This window comes from Tarenaya hassleriana, unplaced genomic scaffold, assembly GCF_000463585.1.
Source record: "Tarenaya hassleriana unplaced genomic scaffold, ASM46358v1 Cleome6, whole genome shotgun sequence".
NCBI lineage: Eukaryota > Viridiplantae > Streptophyta > Magnoliopsida > Brassicales > Cleomaceae > Tarenaya > Tarenaya hassleriana.
The window spans coordinates 2,003,917-2,023,202 of record NW_010968505.1 but is presented as its reverse complement, the minus strand read 5'-3'; the positions used below and the strand labels follow the sequence as shown (position 1 = coordinate 2,023,202).

The 19,286-nt window shown below is 34.5% G+C and overlaps 4 protein-coding genes across 5 annotated transcripts in view; 2 read left to right on the top strand and 2 right to left on the bottom strand.

Moving 5' to 3' along the window:
• Window positions 1–1,830, bottom strand: part of LOC104799075 (probable protein ABIL5) — a 5,034-nt gene extending 3,204 nt beyond the window's left edge. For both annotated transcript variants that reach the window (XM_010521405.1, XM_010521407.1), the window contains exons 1-2: window positions 1,692–1,830; window positions 110–257 (exon numbers count right to left, since the gene is read on the bottom strand). In XM_010521405.1, the coding sequence (XP_010519707.1) occupies window positions 110–257; window positions 1,692–1,735 (192 nt within the window). In that variant the 5' untranslated portion in view covers window positions 1,736–1,830. The remainder of the gene's footprint in view (window positions 1–109; window positions 258–1,691) is intronic.
• A 1,607-nt stretch (window positions 1,831–3,437) lies between these two features.
• On the top strand, window positions 3,438–5,141 carry LOC104799074 (peroxiredoxin-2B). Its single transcript, XM_010521404.2, has 3 exons — window positions 3,438–3,660; window positions 4,152–4,231; window positions 4,696–5,141. Exons 1-3 carry the CDS (start codon window positions 3,506–3,508, stop codon window positions 4,947–4,949), a joined length of 489 nt encoding a protein of 162 aa, XP_010519706.1. The 5' UTR covers window positions 3,438–3,505; the 3' UTR covers window positions 4,950–5,141.
• An 882-nt stretch (window positions 5,142–6,023) lies between these two features.
• LOC104799073 lies at window positions 6,024–10,157 on the top strand. The gene is made up of 6 exons (XM_010521403.2): window positions 6,024–6,358; window positions 6,481–6,613; window positions 7,028–7,131; window positions 7,735–7,879; window positions 7,965–8,108; window positions 8,323–10,157. Exons 1-6 carry the CDS (start codon window positions 6,318–6,320, stop codon window positions 9,943–9,945), a joined length of 2,190 nt encoding a protein of 729 aa, XP_010519705.1. The 5' UTR covers window positions 6,024–6,317; the 3' UTR covers window positions 9,946–10,157.
• A 132-nt stretch (window positions 10,158–10,289) lies between these two features.
• Window positions 10,290–12,486, bottom strand: LOC104799072 (ras-related protein Rab5-like). Its single transcript, XM_010521402.1, has 7 exons — window positions 12,355–12,486; window positions 11,766–11,843; window positions 11,500–11,667; window positions 11,262–11,310; window positions 10,893–10,966; window positions 10,697–10,790; window positions 10,290–10,611 (listed from the first exon to the last, which is right to left on the bottom strand). The coding sequence occupies exons 1-7, from the start codon at window positions 12,391–12,393 to the stop codon at window positions 10,517–10,519; spliced, it is 597 nt and encodes a 198-aa protein (XP_010519704.1). The 5' UTR covers window positions 12,394–12,486; the 3' UTR covers window positions 10,290–10,516.
• Window positions 12,487–19,286: the final 6,800 nt, after the last annotated feature.

Here is a 19,286-nt window from a genome sequence, read left to right as displayed (position 1 = left end):
AAATTACACTTTTGATATCCCGTATCTAGTCAAAATTGATGTATTCGCACATATATATATATATATATATATGATGAGACAGGAACTTATAGTGGGTGGGGTGGGGTACCTGTTGAAGGCAGTGGATTCGGAGTTCAACGTCTGAGAAGTGATTGGGGATGGAGATGAGTCGGTCCAATTTCGATGAAACATTTCCCAAATGATCCACCAACGTCACCAATGCACGGCATATATATTCCTTCGTGTTTTCCACCATTCTGCACTTATCATTCACATAAATCAATATATGGTATTATATATATATATATATATATATATACTCTTGATTGATCGCAAACACTACTGAAATCGCTTGTTTATCCATCTCTATTTCTAATTAAAATATATGATTGCTATGTGGATAACAAACACATAATCATTTTTATTCAGTAATCGTCAATAATAATAGTTTATCAATTTAAATATAATTATTCTTTCCGATTCATGGTAGATAACAAACGTAATCACAAGGGCTAACGTATGACCCACATAAACAATCTTCCTTGAGATTTTCTATTTATTGAAATCCAAAACGCAGCTTTGATGTTGAAGATATTGGTGGATCTACGTTAGTATTAGTTATATGTGTCATTCGATAAAACCAAATTAGGACTGGGCATGGGTCGGGTATCCACGTTTTTTGATATACCCGTCTTCGTTTTCATTTTCGCAGGTTTTAAAAAAAATGTTATCTCTATCTCTGTCTCGCAACATCTGGGTACCCGTTAGACGAGTACTCGCGACTAAATGACGGATACTGGCGACTATCCATATACGTGTATATAATATTTTTTTAATTTAAAATTAAACAAATATCCGACAAAATCATATATATTTTGATTTAAAAATACATTTAAAATTTAAATTTTTTTCAAATATTAAAATATACATAAATTTTTAGAAAGTTTTCAAATATATAAAATGATTTTAAAGTTAAAAAGATTAGGATGTAATAAAAATATTATAAAATCTTAGATATTTTGGTAAATAGTTTAGAAATATAAGGTTAAGTTTATCTTTTTTATATATATACGGATATCCGCGGATACTCGTTTTCTAAATATTTAAAATCCGAATCTGTACCCGTCATACGAGGTTTTCTACACTTTAATGCTCGTTTTTCGTTTTTATTAAGTGTCGAGTATCCATTTTTTGAGTATCCGCGAGACCGGTTATCCGCAAACCTGCGGGTAATGGGTTTAAATGCCCAGCCCTAGGTAAAATTACAGATTTTATTAAAAAAAAAAAAATCACTTACTAAAGTGACATTTACTTAGTAACAATAAATTTTTAAAACGACATTTATTATGAAACGGGGAGTATAATTTAAAGATTAATTACCTTGATTATGAGTTTCTGTTTAAGAGCGTAAGAGGAAGTGGGAACACTTACTCTCTCTTGTCTTCAGATTTCAAGAAAATGGTCTCACAAGAATCTGCTGCAAAGTGAAGCTGAGTTCGCAGATCTTTCAATTCCTATACTCAAAAATTCAAAATACTTAGATTTTTTTTTTTTCTAAATTATGTTAGTTTCTCGTGAAATTTAGCGGATAAATTCACCATAACTATGTTAATCCAAAGTAATTTTCTTAAAGAACAGAGAGAGAGAGAGAGAGAGAGAGAGAGAGAGAGAGAGAGAGAGAGATTGCTTACTCTGAGAGATTCATCAAAGCAAAAGACTTCATTGGAGTTATCATTCTCAAAGTTTTGATGGGCTGAAGCTCTTTCACAGAGTGGCTCTCTCTCTCTCTCTCTCTCTCTCTCTCTCTCTCCCTCTGTGCGAATATATTTATAATGTGTTGCTTTGAATCGGGGAATTACTGATGTTCAGTCTTTATAAAGTTACCATGACCATGAGAGAGAGTGGGAGGAGGAGACACATGCATATGAAACCCGTGAGTTTGTCGTCCCCTGAAATTGATTTTGGTTAATTACTTAATCTGTTATTCTATTATTATTTGTTACCTGAAAGCAATGCAGAAAATATTGATTAAATACTTTAACATTTATAAGTTCTACAAATTCTTATATAATGTTTCAGTACTTTGACCTATCTTATGTTTTTTTAACGTCTACAAATTCTTGCGTAATCATGATTTCTTTGTCTTTACACATACATACATATATATATATATATACACACACACATACAGAAAAGAGATGCAGATTCAAATATATTTTTATCTAAAATGTGAATAGAATGAGACAAGGCAAAAGACTATGAAAGAAGACAAATGAAAGCAGCGACCCGTGAACTCTTGTGTCTGCGCATATAATCAATCAATCACCACTAATTCCCTTGCTTTTTTTGTTTCTTCTGAAATTATCATAATTGTATTAATAAGCTATCAATTATCCTTTTTTAATTATAATAAGTTATTATCAAACTTCCAACAATCCAACCTCAACTCTAGGTAATATGATAAATGATATACACAGTTAGATTGACCGTAATATTATCCGTATTTTTTTAATCAGATTGTTTTCCTATCTTCGATCCAATTATATCCACCATGAATCGGAGATCAAGCTTACTATAATTAAATTATATCATTCCTAATCAACGACCATTCGAACACGGGATCTAGAATACATGTAACAACCTTCTTAACCAATTATAACCGTTGGTCTATTCCGATTGGGTTAATCGTATTTTTTTATTGCATTGGTATTACAGAAGAACCGCATGCAATGATTGATAATAGGATTGAATGTGACTACGCGGAATCTAAAATTTATATTGAAGCGAAACATAATAAATCACAAAAAATATAGCATTCCTTGATGCAAAATTCTCGAGATTTTTTTTTCCTTTTGTTTACTTTTTTGTTGTTTTTGTGTGTTTTTTTGTGTGGTCGAGATTGAGAGAGGAGACCCGAATGAATACTAACCAAACGAATTCTTTCGGACAAGAAATGAATCTCTAACTTGTGAGTTTTGCCCTATATGTGATCTAACACGGCATCCTAGTTTCGCATCCATGGCTTTTAACACCCCAAAAAAAAAATGTTTTCTATAATTCACCCGAGCCTTAATAGTCAATGGTTTTATAAAAGTATTGACTTTAATTTGGAACATACAATAAAAAAGTTAAGGCATTAATTACTATAAATTCTAATTTTAAATATATTATAGTCCGAAGTTAAAAATGGACAAATATGATAGGTTTTTCAAGATTTTTAGAAAATAATAATTTGTTTACTTCACAAGTAGCAGTGGTTTTAATTAATTCTTTTAAAGAGTTACTTTGTAAAAAAAAAAAAAACAATTCTAACAAATTTTCGCTTTTACGTCTTTATCCCCTCAAAATTCATTCTAGATTGTTCTATTACACACAAGTCGAAAACAAAAAAGAAACTAAATAAGAATATCTCAATTTGCTATTTAAGCGCAATAGGTTTTGTAAAAATCTACAAATCCACCCAAACCCTCAACTTCTTAGCACCCGACCCCTCGATATCGTGAATATGGCTCCGATCGCTGTCGGCGACGTTATTCCCGATGGAAACCTAGCTTTCTTCGACGAGAACGATCAGCTTCAGAAGGTTTCCGTGCACTCTCTCGCCGCCGGTAAGAAGGTCGTTCTCTTCGGCGTCCCCGGCGCTTTCACTCCCACCTGCAGGTAACATATCCCGCCGTCCGTTGATGAATTCGTAGGGATTGCGTTTCTATTGCAGTTTCCGATGGATTATTTGGCGTTAATTGTAGCAGATTATGCGAAGCTTTGTGGTGAATTTGTCGTTCCTAATGTTCTCAATGGGAGTGTGTGGGGTTCTGTGAGTTATTGCCAAATTAGTTGTGTGACTCACTTGCGATTACACAGTGTTATGAGTTATTCGCGTGTGTCTGTGTTGGGATACTGAGCTTTTCGATTCATAGATCTAGTTGAGAAGAGCTTTTCGATCATGCCTCTGTTCTGAAATATGTGCTGAAAATGTTGTCCCGAAACATGTTCAGAATCAAAATCGGTTTCTGATTAATCGCCAACACAATTGTTGTGAGACACTTGACAATTACCTTGATTATGAGTTTCTGTTTGTGTATTTGATTCATAGCTATGGTTGAGAAATGTGATTTGCTTGTGCTTTTCCTGGTTTCCCTCTATTCAAATAGCATGCAGCATGTGCCTGGATTCATTGAGAAGGCGGATGAGCTGAAATCAAAGGGCGTCGATGAGATCCTTTGCCTTAGCGGTTAGTCTGCTTGTTCTACTTTCTCGTTTCAATGCCAGGCCTTTTACCACCTGCGTGATATGATGCTGATTGCCCTTGTTTTAGATCTGTTATCGGTTGACTTCAACAAATTTTTGGATTATCCGTATCGTATTTTCTGTTTTATCAAATGGTCGATTTCTTGTGCAATTCTTTATGACATATTTCATTTCGGAGACTAATTTGGAATTCTCAAACATCCCCAAGCACAAAGAGTATTGTAGCTGGTGATTGCTGTGTATACCACAGATTTAACAAAGATCTTCGTAATTCATCAAGTATTATACTTTTCAGATAGAATCTCTCTCGAGATATCCGTAGTTATCGACATCTAGATTTGAGAACAAGTTGATACCATGAGCTCTGCATGATGTGTATATGTTTCGCTGACGGATTTGGAATCGATGCCCACAAGTTTTAACTCTATTGTGTCTTTATTATCGCAGTGAACGATCCATTTGTGATGAAGGCATGGGCTAAAACTTACCCAGCGAACGAGCATGTTAAGTTTGTAGGTGATGGGTCTGCAGAATACACCCACAAGCTCGGCCTTGAGCTTGATCTTAAGGATAAAGGTCTCGGGATTCGGTCAAGGCGATTCGCTCTGCTCGTGGATAACCTCAAGGTGACCGCCGCCAACGTAGAATCTGGAGGTGAGTTCACTGTTTCCAGCGCCGCGGATATCCTCAAGGCTCTCTAAGAAATCTCCCAAAGAAATATTGGCTCGAGTATGAGAGTGTGATAATAAGTTGAAGTCTCATCTTCATGTGTCCTTTAGTGGTGTTTCCCTTTCTCACAGTGCTGTGGGAGAGATGAGTGTATGATTATGTGATTTCATATCCATATCTTATATTAACTCATATATATATCTATCTGCATTTACATTTCTCTCTCTCGCGTTTGGTATTTAGTGGCATCGTTTTGGGGTTTACTCAAATTGTCACAATTTGGTATTTTTTGATCTTTTGATAAATTTAGTAGATTAACCATAACTTTTTTTTAACAAATTTAGGGTTTTATCTTTTCGAACTATAATAAGAAATAGCTATAAGCTTATGAGAGCATTGGGGAGAGCTTGAGTTGAGTTGCGAGTGATCATCGTCGCCTTCTTGGCCACACGTGTCACGTGTGTATGAAATTTTGTCCACAATGTGTTTGTTGACTGAGTTCTTGGATGAGAGTTTCCTATGTTAACAAGTTTCCTTATTTCAATCAAGTTACTAAACCATACCATAACTAGATTATTTTTATTTTAGAGTTCAAACGGGATTCTAATTCAATTTCAGTAAAAACTAAAAAAGAAATAATTGTTATAAAATAGACAATATTTTTCCAAATCTACGAATTTAATGTAATACAATTTTAAATTATAAGAAAATATTATAATAAAAAAAAAAGTTATATTATCGTAAGGAGATAAAACACATCAACTATTATCGTCAAATGGTAATACATTTTTTTTAATCGAAATACTCTTTCATTTTAATTTTTTTTTAAAGATTTTTAAAAATTATATATCAATGAAAATTAAAAATTAAAATTCAGTTATATTTATTGTCAAATTAATTTTATTTTCTTCCAATACTTTCCAAAATTTGAAATTATTACGATACAAAAAATTCACTCTGTAACCAAATTTGATCCTTTTGATTTTTTTAAATTATTTTTAACGGACGCTTTCTTTTTTTTATTTATTTAAAACCTTAAAAGTTTAGATTTTACAAATAATATTTTTCTCAAAAAATTAAGGCCATGCAAGGCTCGAGTTAGCAAGAGACAACGGATCCACCGTCCCCACTAACAAAGAGAAGAATTTACAAAACCACTCCTATGTAACGTTCTAATCTAAGTCGGTCGTTGTCGTTTAAGGAAGGAAGGACTGAGGTTATTTTCGGAAATGTCAAAAAGAAAAAACGCTTTAGCATTTCATGTTGCTGTGCAATAGGCGAGTTTCAGTCGCTGGGAAGCTACCCTTCAACGGCTGTTCTTCGCCTCTGTGTTCTGGTTTTCTTCTTAACTCGGTTTTCGAGCTTCTGAGTCGAATCGACGCGAGTGCTAGAGATTGGAGATGCTTGGCGGTCTCTTAGGTCGCGGTTTTGTCCCCAAGGGGTTCGTTCTACCTCTCTAACTATATCTAAATACAGTATATCAGTCCATGTGAATCGACGTGTGTTTATGTTTTGTTTGGAATTTTCAATTTCATCTCGTGAATGCTGTCGCTGTGTGTGCAGGAAATCACTGATAAAACTGACGAAGAATCGGATCGACGTTCTTCGGAGGAAGAGAACCGCGACGATCAAATTTCTGAAGAAGGATTTAGCTGATCTGCTTGCTAATGGTCTTGACGTCAATGCTTATGACAGGGTTAGTTTGTTGCTGTATATTCGTTTCTTGTATGTTCTATCGTTTGAATTTGTCAGAGTGATCCAGTTTTCTGGGATTGAGTTAGTGATTTTCCTGTTTTTGTTTGAATTAAATCGATATCTATTTTGTGTTCCTTATTATCTGTTTGGATACGAAGAAAATGCTGGGAAAATGAAAGAAACAAATTTTTCGTATTCTTTGGATTTGAAATCTCCCTGTGTAGCCAACACTACTTTATCGTATGGAAATCCAATTTGGACGGTATATTGTAAACCATCCCTCTGAATTTGTCCTTGAATTTGACAGGTTTCGCATTTTGGTGATGCATTTCCATTTTCATTATTGAAATTGAAACAAAGCAGATTGGTCAACTTCTTAATGAGAACTTACAGAATTTTGTGCCTTGTGAATCAGGCAGGAGGACTTCTTGATGAACTAAAGCATCTATGGAATCTTGATTTTGTTGAGAGGTCTTGTGACTTTGTCTATAAACATCTTTCCCTTATGCAGAAGATAAGGTGAGTGTACTTGATTTCGTTTATACTGTTTTGTTTGTCATTGTGATTCTCCATCAAGTGTTAGATATGTACGAGTCGTGTAACAGTTCTATGTGTTTGAGTCAATTAGCCCCATCCTGATTCTGCACCTTAGATGCAAGAAATCGGAAATTGAGTGAAGCCAACAACTTCACTGTCTAGAGTATCAATTAGGCGAAGAACATGCGTGGATGGAACACAAGTTTTTGCTTATAATGTTCATCCGAGCACCCACATTCGAAAACAAAAGGAAAATTCTGAGATCGAGGAACAATGTGTTGGTGAATGTTCCAGGGGTGTGAATTCAGTTGAAAATATTTCTAAGATTCATGGGGAAGAGTGTTTAATATGATAAATCGATTGAATATCAAATTGAAGGTCATTTTCTTAAACGTTTGTTTCTCTTCTTTCTTTAAATTTGTTAAGTGGATGGCTACAAGAAGGGATTCATCTTATTTCTCGCTAGCTCATTTCTTGAGTATGTAATTGCGTCATGTTGCTGGATAGTAAACACTGAGAAAAAGATTTAGTTATTTTGTTGCCATTGGAGACAAGCTTAAGTCTGTCAGTTCGTTTGCTCTACAGTGAATGCCCTGAAGATTGTCGGGAAGCTGTATCATCGTTGATGCTTGCAGCTTCTGCATTTTCCGAGCTGCCTGAGTTGCGTGATTTGAGGCAGATGTTTCATGACAAGTATGGGGATTCACTGGGACTATTTATTAACCAAGAGGTAATAAATTCTCTAGATTCATTTTCCCTGTAAAGTATTACCTCGGTACCACACATTGTTCATCATCAGGCAATTTGTATTATAGCTTGTCGAGAGTTTGTCTACAAAGCCATTTTCTTTGGAGAAGAAAATGAAGTTAATGGAAGATGTTGCATCAGAATTTTCCGTTCCATGGGATTCCACGGCTTTTGAGAAGAGGATATCAAGGCACAATAACTCCTCTATAAAGGTATGTCACTGAAACATTCCTTTTAACTCCCCAGTAATTATCGTTAGAATAAAAGTAAATTAGTGCTTCTACTAACATTATCTCATTCAGTCTATTCTCACGATGTCAATCGAATCGGATTCTTATTGCTAGAGCTAATCCGTTAAATGTTCTTATTTCGAGTTCTGTGATGGACATGAACTAATTAATTTTCGCTCTTGATGTTGATTTGCAGGAGTTAAACAAAAATCACGGGCTTCCAAAGGCCTCTAATGACAAGTACAAATCTATAGATGGAAACAAGGTTCCCCCGATAAGAGAGAAGTATGATTTCTCATCCAAGGAAATATCTGAAGGCGTTAATGCCAAGCACAGCTTGAACAGAACGAGGGCTGATGCAACAAAAAAAATGGATCCTTCCTCTCTACCTGTGAAAGAAATTTATCAGAATGGCCGTAGGGGAGATTGGTATGGCTTTTCATCTAGAGAAAGGTCAGAATATGTTCACAATTCAGCTAGATCAGAAAGCAGAAACATAGAGGTGGAAAGGAACAAGTTCGACTTTGAGCCTAGGCCAGAAACTTCCAGGGAAAAACATAATTCACTTTTTAACGAGGGGGACACTATAGTTATGAAGATCAAACATGAGAATTTGCTTCAAAGGAAGGGACATCAAGATGGTATGGAGCAGAAGCTTAAGAAAAGGGAGGATATGGCCTCAAGAACGCCTAACCCTAGCAGCTCCTCGGACAGAGATGAAAAGCTTTCTTTCACATCCAAGCAAGAGAATCTTTCCCAAGCATACAAACAGGAGAATTGTGCAGAGCACGTGTCTCAGAAATCGGAAGATAATGCCTCAAGAACACCGAAGCCAAGAAGCTCCTCGAAGAGGACAGAAAATATTGATCATCATGGTTCGGGACACTGTAATGGTTGGGAGAACAGGGAAAATGCGGTACCTGCTGGAAGGGCCCTGGATCGTTCGCTCAGTGGAAATCCAGAAATTGCCGCTGAAACACATCAGTCAAAAAGCAGAGACAAAGATCCATTAACGGGTAACTATCGGGGAACTGAGTGTGATTATGCAAAGCTGATGAAAAAAATTCAAGAAGAAGAACAAGCAGAGAGGCGAAAACGGTCCTTCAGCAATGCCCTTCCACCTCCGTATGTTAAACCTAACGGGATAGCAAGGAACATCAAAGCTGAAGCTGCCGCATATTCAAAGACTGCTCTCAATAGCAGTTCAGAGACGGTTGAAGCTGCAACTCATCCTGACGTTGATAAGAGTGTTTTTGTACCCGAGAGAGCCAATGATCACGATAATGCGAAAGATAATGGTCGTCGGGTTAACGGCTGCATAGACGATGCTTTACCCAAAAGGAGATCTAGTAGAAGGCACTCTAAATCTTCAACCTGTGACCAAATTCCCAATCCTGAGGATCTCGAGATAACGAAGAGAAGAACAAGAAGCCGAAGAAGGGAACACTTGAGAAAAGGTCGCCAAATCTTGTCTGATGACGAGCAGGACAAGGATGACGAGGAGATAATGATAGACAACCTACTTATGCATTACAGTCGGAAACCCTCGAGTTACAATGAGATGAGGATGCAGCCAGCATCCAAAAGCAGACACTCCCGTTCGGAGGATGATGAACACAACGGATCACAGAGGATTCCTCCACCTGCACGGTCACATTCCCTTCCCGACCAGCAATCCGAGCCATCTGAACCAACCAAGGTATTTGCCCGAGCTGCCTCGTTTCAGCCCGATCGTTCAAGCGCAGGCAAACACGTGCATCCAATGTTACCCGACTATGACGATTTGACTGCTCGGTTCATGGCCCTCAAAGGAAGGTAAAAGTTCTAACACTGTCACATCTTTCGATATTTCTAACATTCATTGTTGCATGTGATCCATAGTAGATAACAGGTTTCGTCAGTTGCACAGATTGTTGTTCCATACAATGTGCTGTCTGAGAATTACAGATGCTTAAAAGGTTGCATCTCTTCGTTTTTGTGTTTGTTTGAACACATTCACATGCCTGCAATGTCAAATCGCCTGATTTCATCCATGGGGTTTATATATAGTGTGCAGCGGATTTCGGTTTGGTTATCTTTCAGATTGTGTTTTATGGCTTCTGGCTTCGTTCCTATATAAAAGATACGTTTTCTTTTCTTTTCTTTTTTTTATATAAAAAATAATAACTGAACAGCTATCGAATTTAAATGGCTTCGGTTCGGTTCGGTTCTTACAAATATCGATTACGGGACGATTATTTTCACAAATTTACCGATAAAATAGAGTTTCAACAAAGAGTATCTCATATACTTCATGGCTACGGACACGAGACTAAGTTCGAGGACCCACATTTCAAGTTTACACCATCATAATCCCTTTGTAAGCTGAATCCACATGAAGAGTGTTGAGCTTACGAACAACAGAACCTCATCCCTCTTTGTTCCGGCCGAGCCCGTAGTTCTACTCCCTTATTTCTCCGAGGGTTAGCCGTTGCGACTCTCTTCGCTGCCGAAAAAAAAGAATCAATAATTAAAAAGCACGATGTTTTTTTTCTTTCTTTTGTTTTTTCGAACGTTCTCGGATGAATCACCAATTTCGTAGAAGAGCTCGTTCACATTCTGAGCAGTTTTGGCCGATGCCTCCAGAAATCCCATCTCGTTTTCTCGAGCATATTGTTCCGCATCCTTCATTCGAGCGATGATATATATACGCCGTGAATAAGTTCAACGTAAATACCGATTAGTATTCGAGCCAAATCTCATGTACATATATATATACATGCATACCTCGGTGCCGACTTTTCTTTTAGCTTCAAGATCGGCTTTGTTACCGACTATGAACATCACGAGATTTGGGGTTCCTGCATTGCATCATACATATATATATATATGTACACGATCCTTTTATCGAATGACATGCGAAGTTCATGAATTTCACACTTTCCTTTTTAGAGATCTTCATCTTCTGGTTTATTTTGATGTTTTTTTTCCACAAATTCCGAACATGATACATCAGATATTTGTAATTTAATGAATTATCTAATAAAAAAAATATTAGAATCAAGATTTTGTCATCAACAAAAAAAATATATTCTTGAGGGAAAAAAAGATGGAAACATTCTGGATCATGAGCTGGAAATACAAGTACATAATTACCTTGTCTCCTCACTTCTTCAACCCATTGTTTAGCTCGAGCAAAGGAATCCTAAAGATACGAGAAAGCAGAAACACTCAATGAACGAACCTCTTTAATTAATTTATTTTTTTATAAAAAAAGATCCAAATATTTGTTTCCGACAAAAACGGCGATCTATGGTAAACTGAAACACAATAGAATCAATTGCAAGACAACCTATATATATATACACACACATATGAAGTAGCAAAGGCGTACCGTGCTAGTGATGTCATAGATGACGACAGCAGCTGCAGCACCTCGATAATACATGGGAGCCAGGCTGTGGTACCTCTCTTGCCCTGCCGTGTCCCATATGTCGAACTTCACAGCCATTGTCTCTAATGGCACGACTTGAGTGAAAAACGCTGCTCCGATCGTCGACTCCTTTATCATAAATTTAGATCGATATTAGGGTTTTGGATTTCAGGATTTCTGGGAACAATTTTGGTAGAAGAAGAGGAGCAAGGTGTATATATATTTGCCTGGAAGTCATGAAATTGGCCTTTGATGTATCTTAGGACCAAGCTTGTTTTCCCTGTTCCCATGTCCCCCAAAAGCACCTACGCACCATCAGAATATTAAAAAAAAGTATATTTATTGAATATAAACAAAAATATTAACAGAAATGTATTTTGCTTTCGATTGGATCAAGTATGTATGTTGAAAGATTTCTTTTTTGTTTTCGATAATTTGGAAATTCATCGTACATTCGTTTGCCCAACTATATCTCCGAACGAGATGAAGTATTAGTTTTTGTTGGTAGGAGTGCAGAAGTTAAGAGCTTCAAGCACATCATATTAAACAACTAAGAATGAAAACCTAAAGATTTAATAAAAAAACAAGTTTGTTTTTTTCTAAGATAAAAATAAAAATAAAAAACTTCCAAGTAAGAATGCATAAGAAATACATTCCCATGCAAGGTGTACATGTTAGGTATAGATCGTTATTACAAAGATTTAAGGCCTTTAAATCTTTTCTTTAACTTTGACATTAACAAATTATTATCAATGGGATTTTCCATTTTGTAAAATATATATTAGAAATTAATTCTCTGATCTAAGATGTACCCACCAGTTTGGCTTGTATGTTTCTGCTGTTGTTCCTCCCCATTACTGATCAAATACGCCACAACCGCAACCTCAGCAAATGGAAGCAAGAACCTGTGTTTTCTCAGAGAGAGAGAGAGAGAGAGAGAGAGAGAGAGAGAGATCTTGTCCATGTAGAGAAATTAAAGAAGAATGACAAAGAGAGAATTACTTTGTGCCAGACTTGTTTTTGCTATTGCCAAGTCATCTTTCTCTTCAATATTCTTTTTTTTTCCATTCCGGCAAACAACTTTTGAATCTAGTGTTGATACGAAATGTGATAATTGAATTTTAGGGTATTGATTTAAATTAATAACCAATTACGAATTAAAAGTATTTTTTTTTGTTCTTCTTTTTTATTTACAAAGATGTAATAATGTTTTAAAGTAATTTGATTTCGAATTCGGATTATGTGTATTTTTTTAGTCCGTTTATTGTCTAACAATATGTGTGATGATAATAAATTATTTCTACTTTGTTAATTTTAAAATTTTAAATAATCAGATTAGAATAAGAGCCTTATAAAATATATAGCATATTAAATTCCACAAATCAAAATATTTTCAGAATTTGCGTTACAAAATTCGTCGGTATTCCATGTTGAAATACTTGGTGCAGAATATTTTTTTATCTTCAAAAAACTAAAATATGTATGGATATCCATAGGAGTGGAAATAGCAAAGTCTCGGAAGAAGAATGGCAGTTTTGCTAGTTTGACTGTTAGATTTGTTTCACCTATTAATTGTCTCTCAACCTATATATATATAAACAATAAAAAAAATATGAGCTGAATCATAGTCAATACCGGTTAAGCAATAAAAATCCCGGTTTCTTTTGGTTTTATTCACTATACCGCACTATTTCTAAATCTAATCCCAATAATTTCAGCATTGACTATTTGATTGTGATATACATCTCGCAAAATTTTGTTTTAGGACAATGATATTTCCCACTAACCAAACAAATTACAAAAACTGACGTTGGAATATTTTTGTTCGATTTGACCGAACCGAACAATTCCAAATTTCCAACGAAACCAAATCATATATAATTTGGTCCAATCTTTCATTAATCCGATTCGATATGGATCCCATCTGGACTGAATTTGTTAATTAACATAAAAATAATGAGAACAGATGAGTTCTAAACCAAATCGAACAATAACCGGTCCAAACCAAATAAGAATACACTTGCTTTCTTTTCGTTCCTGTTTATCTCCAGTCCAAACAAACAAATTTGAACAAAAAAAAATACAATAATCCTCACCGAAATATTCAAATTCACCCCTAAAAAATGCTTTTGGGAAAAATTGATTTTCTAAATATCAAAATTTTATTTTAGACTGTTAAAAATCTGGTGAAATTAAAATTCTTTTGGAGAACTATTAAAAATTTCCAATGTTTTTTTTATTATTTTAGAATACAAACGTCGTAGTAAAATATAACAGCTCCAAAATTGATTTCTAAATATTGGTTCCTTTGAATGTCATTTTTGCATCTTTCGAAATATGGAGACAAAAGGTTTTCTTGTCAAAGGCTTTTTTATAAATGGCCTAAGCCGATTTGTAAATAGTTTTTATTTTTATTTTTTTATGATTTATTAACTTTCCAATAAAAACCGTTTCCGTATATCCTAATTAATATCATTTTGGGAATAATTTTATAAGTTTTTCATTTCTATATACTCCATCCGTTTCAAAATAATTATTGTTTTAGATTATTTCACATTTTTTAAGAAAAGATAGAAAAAGTCGCATATACCCTTATTTAATGATAAAAACAATGTTATCATTAATAATTTATTGAAATTTAATAGGGATAAAATTGGAAACTATTGTAAAAAAATGTCTTGAAAATGTAGAATGACAAATATTTTGAAACATGGAAAATAACTTAAAACTACAAATATTTTGAAACGGAGGGAATATTATTCTAGCGGTGGTATTTGTTAGGTTTGCATTATGGTGGTGGCCCACGATACTTTTTTTTTAAAATTAGAGTATCATATATAACTTTTTGAAAAAGCCTAAACGAGGTTATGTAAATCACAATTTAGAGTAGAAATACAAAGCACAGTTAAACAAAAAAAAAACATTTGTCTTTTGGAATATAAAAATTATCTCATTTGAAATTATTGATTATAGTGGTAAACAACTCTAACCTTGATAGAATAAAAACACTATTATAATTAAATATAATTGTATACATCGGTTTGACGTAATAATTCGTATAATAGTTTCCAAACCTGATCAATTGTAGATTCATACACAAATACATTATTTTCATCTGAATTAAAATCATAATATAATTATAAAATGCTTTTTTATATTATTTATTTATTTTTATAGTCCATTTGGATTTATTTTATGTTTCATTAATATGGTTATGTATAGTTTGCTTTAATTTGGTATATTTTTATATGACCCATATTATCAATATACTAAAATGATATATATCATGAGATAGAAGAAAAATATTATAACATCTTAAAAGAAGGGTATTTTAATTTTTAAAAAAAAGGTCGTAAACGAAACAAGATAACACATTGGACTTTTGTGCGTATGCATATGCATATATCTACATATATATAATACAAAATAATTGAATATTTTCTGACGTGTATTTAGTTTTGTTCATTGCATAATATAAGTTATGGACAGCCTCGTGAAGTACACCAATAAAATCTCCAAAATCATTCCTTCACCTTCGCCTCGCACTCCTTCCTTAATTTCAAAAACCTTTGACTTTCTCATAATATCAAAATTCTCCAAGAGCCATGGAGCCAATAGAACTCAACACAATTTCCCCAAAAGCCGGAGAGGGCGGCCGAGCCACCACGGCCGGGCCAAAGGGTCAGTGCCTCTGCTCGCCCACGACCCACAAAGGCTCGTTTAGGTGTCGGTTTCATCGTTCCAAGTCGATGAAATCGAACTCTAACCATCTCGATTCCTCCATGACTTCTCTTTCTCCTAAATCCATGGACTCGTCCTGATTCCATTCTCGGTGTTTGGATCCTCCTTGTTCGTGCACTTATTATCGGGTTTGTATTATTATCTTTTTAATGTACTTTTTGGATTTCGGCGAATTCGAATAAGTATATTTATGGTATGTAATAGTTTATTGTATATTATCTCGCCATTCCTAGAAGTCGTCCAGAGCGACGAGATTCCGGCCAGCGCCACTGCCGTCGCCCTCTCCTCGATCCTCAAGATCCTAAAGATCGAGATCTTCGACGAGAAGACTCCTGGCGCGAAGGACGCCATGAATTCCATCGTTTCCGGGATCACGAGCTGCCGTCTCGAGAAAACTGATCCCGTTTCCGAGGATGCCGTCATGATGAGGATTCTCCAAGTTTTGGTCGGAATCATGAAACATCCCGCCTCGGTTCGTGCTATCATATACTCGTTTCGATTCGTGATTCGTTCGGATTTTTTGACGAGACAGTTTGTTCGATGATTTCGACAGAATCTATTAGAAGATCAAGCGGTCTGCACAATCGTCAATACATGTTTCCAAGTGGTGCAACAATCCGCGAGGAGAGGCGATTTGCTGCAGCGAAACGGCCGATACACGATGCACGAACTGATTCAGATAATTTTCGCGAGATTACCCGATTTCGAAGTCAGAGGAGACGAAGGGGAAGACTCGGAATCCGACACCGATGAAATTGACGTGAGTGGAGGATACGGAATCCGTTGTTGCATCGACATATTTCACTTCCATATATATATGAATCAAACTGTCGTGAAATGAACTGAGATGAAATTTCACAATCGATTGGTGAATATCGTCATATCAAACGGTCTAAAATTTAGAATAAATGCAAACATTTGAAGATGTTATTTTGATTGAGATCGAGTTTGTAAATTCTGTAAAGTAGATCCATCCGTTGATACAAATCACAAACCATATTATTTTCTAATAATAATAATAATAATCATAATCATAATAATAATCATCATCATAATTATAATACCCATGTGAAGAGATCAATAGGTTCACTAGGCTAAAAGATGTTATTAATTATGCGACAATGAACGTAATAGTTTGATTGAGAAGTTGAATATAACAAAAAATAATTGCAAAAATAAATGTAGCATTTCAGTAAATCTAAAATATTAAATTATTATGACAGCCCAAATTATTGTTTTTCAAAACAGGAGTATAATAAAATTGCAAAATCGATATTTTTGGAACTCTCTCTTAAGTTTTATCCTTTTCGTTTTTTCTTCTCCACCATTATTACTTCATTATATTATTGTTATATGGACAATAATAATTTTGATTGGATTGGATGAGATTCGGGTGGAGCACAATAAATAATATATATAATATGCATTATAATATCTTTGATTTTTTATTTTTTTAGTTCAATGAATCAAAGGATGTGCTATTTTCTCTTACGGCATCTTCAATTGCTTACGATGGTGACACTATTTTATTTGTTTGTACGTTTTGTATTATTTTTCTGTTTTTTAATTATACGTTAGGCTCTAAAATCAATCATTATTGATTAATAAATGAGAAAATATTAGAGAATCATTGGATTTTTCAGTATTCAATAAATAACATTATAACATTTATACATAGAAAACGAAATTATAAAATATCTTATTTAATAAATATAAATATCTAGAATATAAAAACAAAACTAAATGTAAATATTACGTAATCTTCTCAAATCTTCTTCGTATCTCTTAATATATCTCTCAAATTCAAATAGATGAGAAACATCCGATTGAATTTAAAATCGTAGAATACATATCTGGATTTGAGGGTAGAATCTCGATGGACGATGGATTGCTATTTGAATGCCATCATTCTTTTTTATGAAAGGCGGATCTGAAAGTTCGGAGTGGCGCAGATGTGCGGATCGATGATCTGAGTTTTCCAATCGAAAAGGCTAAAAGTCGGGTTTAGAAGAGATCCTTAGAACGTTTAGTCATACAGACTCTGATAGCATAATAGAAAAAATGGTGGAGAATCATTGAATTTCTCAATATTCAACATAGAACATTACAATATTTATAGATAGAAAAAAAATCATAAAACATCTTATTTAATAAATATAAATATCTAAAATATATAAATAAAACCAAATCTAAATATTTTATTACGTAATTTTCTCAAATCTTCTCCGTATCTCTTAATAGTTAATATATATATATATATAGTTGTTATAAAAAAATTATAATATAATTTATATTTGAAATCTATAATTTATGTTTCACTCATCAACAGAAAAAAAAATCAATCTAAATATATCATATATACATATATATTATGTACATATGAATGAGAAATGTCACCTTCTCAAACCAATACATAAAATTTAGAGAATAAAAGAAATCAAATAAGGTATTAAATAGATATTTTGTATAAAAAAATCATTTTCTATATAAAATATGAATGTGAATTCTGAAAAAAAAAATATCAAGGACTATAAATTATTAGATTTAAACTAGCCAAAATTTTAGTGAGTCACGACCCACGGCTAGGGGTGCCCAATTCAGGTTTCGGTTCGGGTTTGGTTCAGTTATATTCGGGTTTGATTATTTCGGTTATAAAAAAATATAACCATTCGCTTTCTATATAAACTTCGGTTACGTTCTATTCGATTAATTTTTGGTTTGGATTCGATTCAGTTTCGGTAAAAAGTTTATTTTTTCAAAAAAATTATCGGTTTTTTCAGCTATTTTTTTTATTTGGTTCAGTTCGGTTTGTTTTTGATTTTTTCAGGTTTAAGGAAATCATAACCGTTTGGTTTTGATATCGGGTTCAGTTCGCGTATGGTTATATCTTATTCAGTTCGGTTCGATTCAATTATTTGATTAATAACCAAAATGGTCATCTCTAACCACGATCCATAGAGTGTTCAATCTATATATATATACACACACGTAAACACGGACAACCAAGAAAAAAGGAAAAACCCAAAAGACAATAGATAAACAAAGTTCAGTTTGGCGAGATTATCAAAATTCATCAAGTTTCGTAACCTAAAATTAATCAAAATTAGCTTAATCCGACACCTCCGTTAGCGATTTCAACAGTAAAGACGCAAGAAACATCTCAAAAATCGAATGTCGGATTCAAATTACAAAAAACTTACACACTCTACCGAAGAAATCGATGGTCCGGAGAATATGACGAGATCGTGTCTTCGACCGGAATCGGACGATGATATTTGTCTTCTAGAGGTGTCAATCGGGTCGGCCAGGCCGACCAGCCCGAGCCCGCATTCGGTCCGAAAGTTTTGGACTTGAGCTTGGACCGGCCCAATTTTTTTTGGATCCATGTGGTTAAACCCGAAGTCCCGCCCAATACATACCAGGCTCGGGTCAGGTCGGACCGGACCAGGCCAGTCCGTATAAATCCTTTTGTAAATCTTATTTTTTTTCTTTTTCTTTTTAAACATCGGATCGGTTCGACTCGAATCCGAAACCCGATTCGAGTCCGGTCCGACAGTCCAAATTTTTTCGGGTCGAAAAATTTAAGTCCGAAACCCGCTAATTTTCGGATTGGACCTCGGGCCTAGGGTCCAAATTGATACCCTGGTGTCTTCTGCTGAGAAACTCGACGCCTGCGAACGGCGATAAGAGAGAAGGAACCCAGGAGTCTTTTTTTTTCGGTTTTTAAATTTTTCAATTTTTTTTAACATATTTTAGTTTTTAAAATAATAGTTTTTCGAACCTAAGAAAGTTTGGTCTGCGTTTCCATATTTTACACAATTAGAAAAATATTAATTTCGACATGTTTTTTAATACAATTATCAAGAACTCGAATTACGAAATCTGAATAAAACGGAAAAAACACTGAACTTTTTTTTTTTATCAAATAAAAAATCGAGAAGGTTAATTTATAATGAGATTCAACGCTGAGCCGCCGGAGTCAACAAAGTGCCAATCAACCACGCGTT

Excerpts from the sequence above, each read along its gene's own strand:
- LOC104799074 (XM_010521404.2), top strand. The coding sequence starts at position 3,506 with ATGGCTCCGATCGCTGTCGGCGACGTTATTCCCGATGGAAACCTAGCT. Across the intron at positions 3,661-4,151 it reads GCTTTCACTCCCACCTGCAG|CATGCAGCATGTGCCTGGAT; the intron begins GTAACATATCCC and ends CTATTCAAATAG. Across the intron at positions 4,232-4,695 it reads TGAGATCCTTTGCCTTAGCG|TGAACGATCCATTTGTGATG; the intron begins GTTAGTCTGCTT and ends TTATTATCGCAG.
- LOC104799073 (XM_010521403.2), top strand. The coding sequence starts at position 6,318 with ATGCTTGGCGGTCTCTTAGGTCGCGGTTTTGTCCCCAAGGG. Across the intron at positions 7,132-7,734 it reads TCCCTTATGCAGAAGATAAG|TGAATGCCCTGAAGATTGTC; the intron begins GTGAGTGTACTT and ends TTTGCTCTACAG. Across the intron at positions 7,880-7,964 it reads GACTATTTATTAACCAAGAG|CTTGTCGAGAGTTTGTCTAC; the intron begins GTAATAAATTCT and ends TTTGTATTATAG.
- LOC104799072 (XM_010521402.1), bottom strand. The coding sequence starts at position 12,393 with ATGGGGAGGAACAACAGCAGAAACATACAAGCCAAACTG. Across the intron at positions 10,967-11,261 it reads TGAAGAAGTGAGGAGACAAG|GAACCCCAAATCTCGTGATG; the intron begins GTAATTATGTAC and ends GATGCAATGCAG. Across the intron at positions 10,612-10,696 it reads CGAGCTCTTCTACGAAATTG|CGAAGAGAGTCGCAACGGCT; the intron begins GTGATTCATCCG and ends TTTTTTCGGCAG.